Here is a 2646-nt window from a genome sequence, read left to right on the forward strand (position 1 = left end):
GAAAACATGGATGAAATAAGAAACATGAAACAAATAAAATAAAATACATACAAGCAGAACACAGCTAAATGTATCAAAAGCATGTCTATGTAATATTAGAATTTTCTCAGACAATGAATTTTGGCTTTTCTTTTTTTCCCTGTAAGAGGTTTTTATTTAAATAGAATTTTTGGACAAAAAAAAACGCAATATATCGGGATATATCGTATCGTGAACCCTCTGTCATGATATGTATCGTATCACCAAATTCTTGCCAATACACAGCCCTACTGAACTGTGAAAAAAAAGTAAATAAATAAACAAAAAATAGATATAAAAAAGTCTGATTTCTTTCCTTTAAATATGAGCTGTGGTTTGCCAACCTCTGATCTAAACGTACAACAGAAACCTGCTTGGACTCGTACGACACGAGATCTATAAGTTTGGGTTTGTTTGTGCGTTCCCTGTTTTACGCCACACATCATGGCGGCCCTGAACTGTTTCATTTTGTCCCGAAGCATCAACAGACAGCTGTGCTTTGAGGCTGAAGGTCAGCGTGGACCACCTCACCTTCCAGAGCTTCTCTCAGAGGCTCCATGAAGCGCTGGAACTCCATCTCCTCCATGGCAGCCAGCACGTCTCCTGCATTCAGAGTTTTCCTTTTGGCCTTCATGGCGAAGTTATTCGCACTGGAAACAACAGAACACAGATTTCTTTATTTATTTTACGAACGTTCAGATCTTCTCGCGTCTGAAACGTGCTAACAAAACAAACGGACGGCTCAGACGCTCACCAGGAGGTGGCGTACAGGACGAAGACGCTGGCCGCCTGCGAGATGGCTCGGCGAGCCTCCTTGGACACGTTCACCCCGTCTGGGAGCTGCGAGGAGCAAACGGTGCGGAGGAGTTATCTCAGAGCTGCAGCGTGGAGACACTACTGCTCTTTTTATCCTGACTCACACAGAGCTGTCCACAGACACAAACTGCCAACCGTTCGTTACAGAACTGACACTTCAGCTCTTTCTCTTATTCAGCTGCTAATACAGTTAGCTAAATTAGTCATGTGCAGATCGATACTGAAATATCGATACTACTGATACCAGAACTTTGTTTTAGAATCGATACTAAAATCAAAATATGGATACTTTGATACTTTAGTTATTTCACATAATGTTTAGCATTAACAGGAAAATAAMTAAACTATTAAATCTTGTCTAAATCATGAGGTTGGAGGAACTACTTTTTCTTCCRCTTGAGTAACGCATCAGCAMAGTGGCCTGTGTTCAGGCAGTCCCTCAGTAGATGTACGGCAGGTCATTTTAACATAAAATCTGTTTCATCTGACTGTCTGTAATTAGATTCTAGACGAGGGGTTCCCAAACTTTTTCCTGCCATGTCCCCACAAACAGCATGAGCTCCAGACAGGGACCTTCCTGCAAACACACAAACAATGCTACAAAACACACAAAGTAACAACTTTTAGAATACTTTTTCTCACTTTTATTCACTATTCAAAAATGTTTTTTCTTCAGAATAAGAATTTAAAATTGTGCTAAACAAATGTATGGTTAGGGTTAGAAAGACGTTTAAATTAAATAAATTACTAAGTCATGTATTAATTACAGAGCGGTGATTTGAAAAACACTAGTTTTTAAGATTTACCAGACACATTATGTGTGTYATCACAAAGTACCAGTATCGGATCAGTACCGCCGATACCAGACACATTTTACTTGGCATCAGTAACAGAAAGATAACTGGCGGTATGGAACATCACYAACAAAGTATCTCAAAGCTTAAACCTGCTCTACTGGGTAAAATACTGGGTTTTATCACCATGAGTACTTTATATGTGGGTCCTTTGAAGGAAATGTCCACAAAGTTAATATTTGAAGCATTTCTCTGAGCCGAACCAACGACTAGCAATGATTTTAGCTGTTTAGACTTGATTTTTGCTGCTTTCAATACCAGCTGGGAAATCCTGCTCTCCAAATACAGCTGAGATTTCCTTTATTAAATGACATGAAAAAAATCGTTATTACGATTCACTAAAAATAAGATTCAACACTTTTCCTCTGGGTCTTTCCGATTAGCCGAACAAATGTGGACCTGCTCGAATCAGGATGATCCTGGTGTCAAAATGTAAATCTGAAAGTTTTCTCTGTTATTTGGATCAAACAAACACGGCTTCRTTATGATTTCATGTGATTGTGGACATGTGGCCGTGTGCTTTCTTTTTTTATGTGTTGCATGTTTTCTATGATTTTTTCTTGTTTTGTTTTGAGGTGACGCTGCCACTCCCAGTTGGAGACGCCCCAGTTGCAGCGCAGGTGTTTCCAATTAGTTTAGCAGTGTGCAACGGGACAAGGACGCTAAAAGGGGCAGCTGTGGCTTTTTTTCAGAGAACGAGCCGTAGCGAGGGGACGCAGAAGCAGCAGGCGGCAGGACTGAAAGACTGAGGGTTGAGCGTCGCCGCGTCTTCACCTCTGGATCGCTGCCGGAAGGAGAACAACTGGTGTCGGAGCACGAGGGCTGGATCGCTGCCGGAAGGAGAACAACTGGTGTCGGAGCACGAGGGCTGGATCGCTGCCGGAAGGAGGACAACCGGCGTCGGAGCACGAGGGCTGGATCGCTGCCGGAAGGAGAACAACTGGTGTCGGAGCACGAG

At 42.2% G+C, this 2646-nt stretch overlaps 1 protein-coding gene across 1 annotated transcript in view; it reads right to left on the reverse strand.

Moving 5' to 3' along the window:
• Positions 1–858, reverse strand: part of pole3 (polymerase (DNA directed), epsilon 3 (p17 subunit)) — a gene marked incomplete at its 5' end in the record, with an annotated part of 3095 nt that extends 2237 nt beyond the window's left edge. The window contains 2 exon segments of the mRNA XM_014030767.1: positions 550–668; positions 773–858. Coding sequence (XP_013886221.1) covers positions 550–668; positions 773–858 — 205 coding nt within the window.
• Positions 859–2646: the final 1788 nt, after the last annotated feature.

Source organism: Austrofundulus limnaeus, unplaced genomic scaffold (genome assembly GCF_001266775.1).
Source record: "Austrofundulus limnaeus strain Quisiro unplaced genomic scaffold, Austrofundulus_limnaeus-1.0 Scaffold1115, whole genome shotgun sequence".
Lineage (NCBI taxonomy): Eukaryota > Metazoa > Chordata > Actinopteri > Cyprinodontiformes > Rivulidae > Austrofundulus > Austrofundulus limnaeus.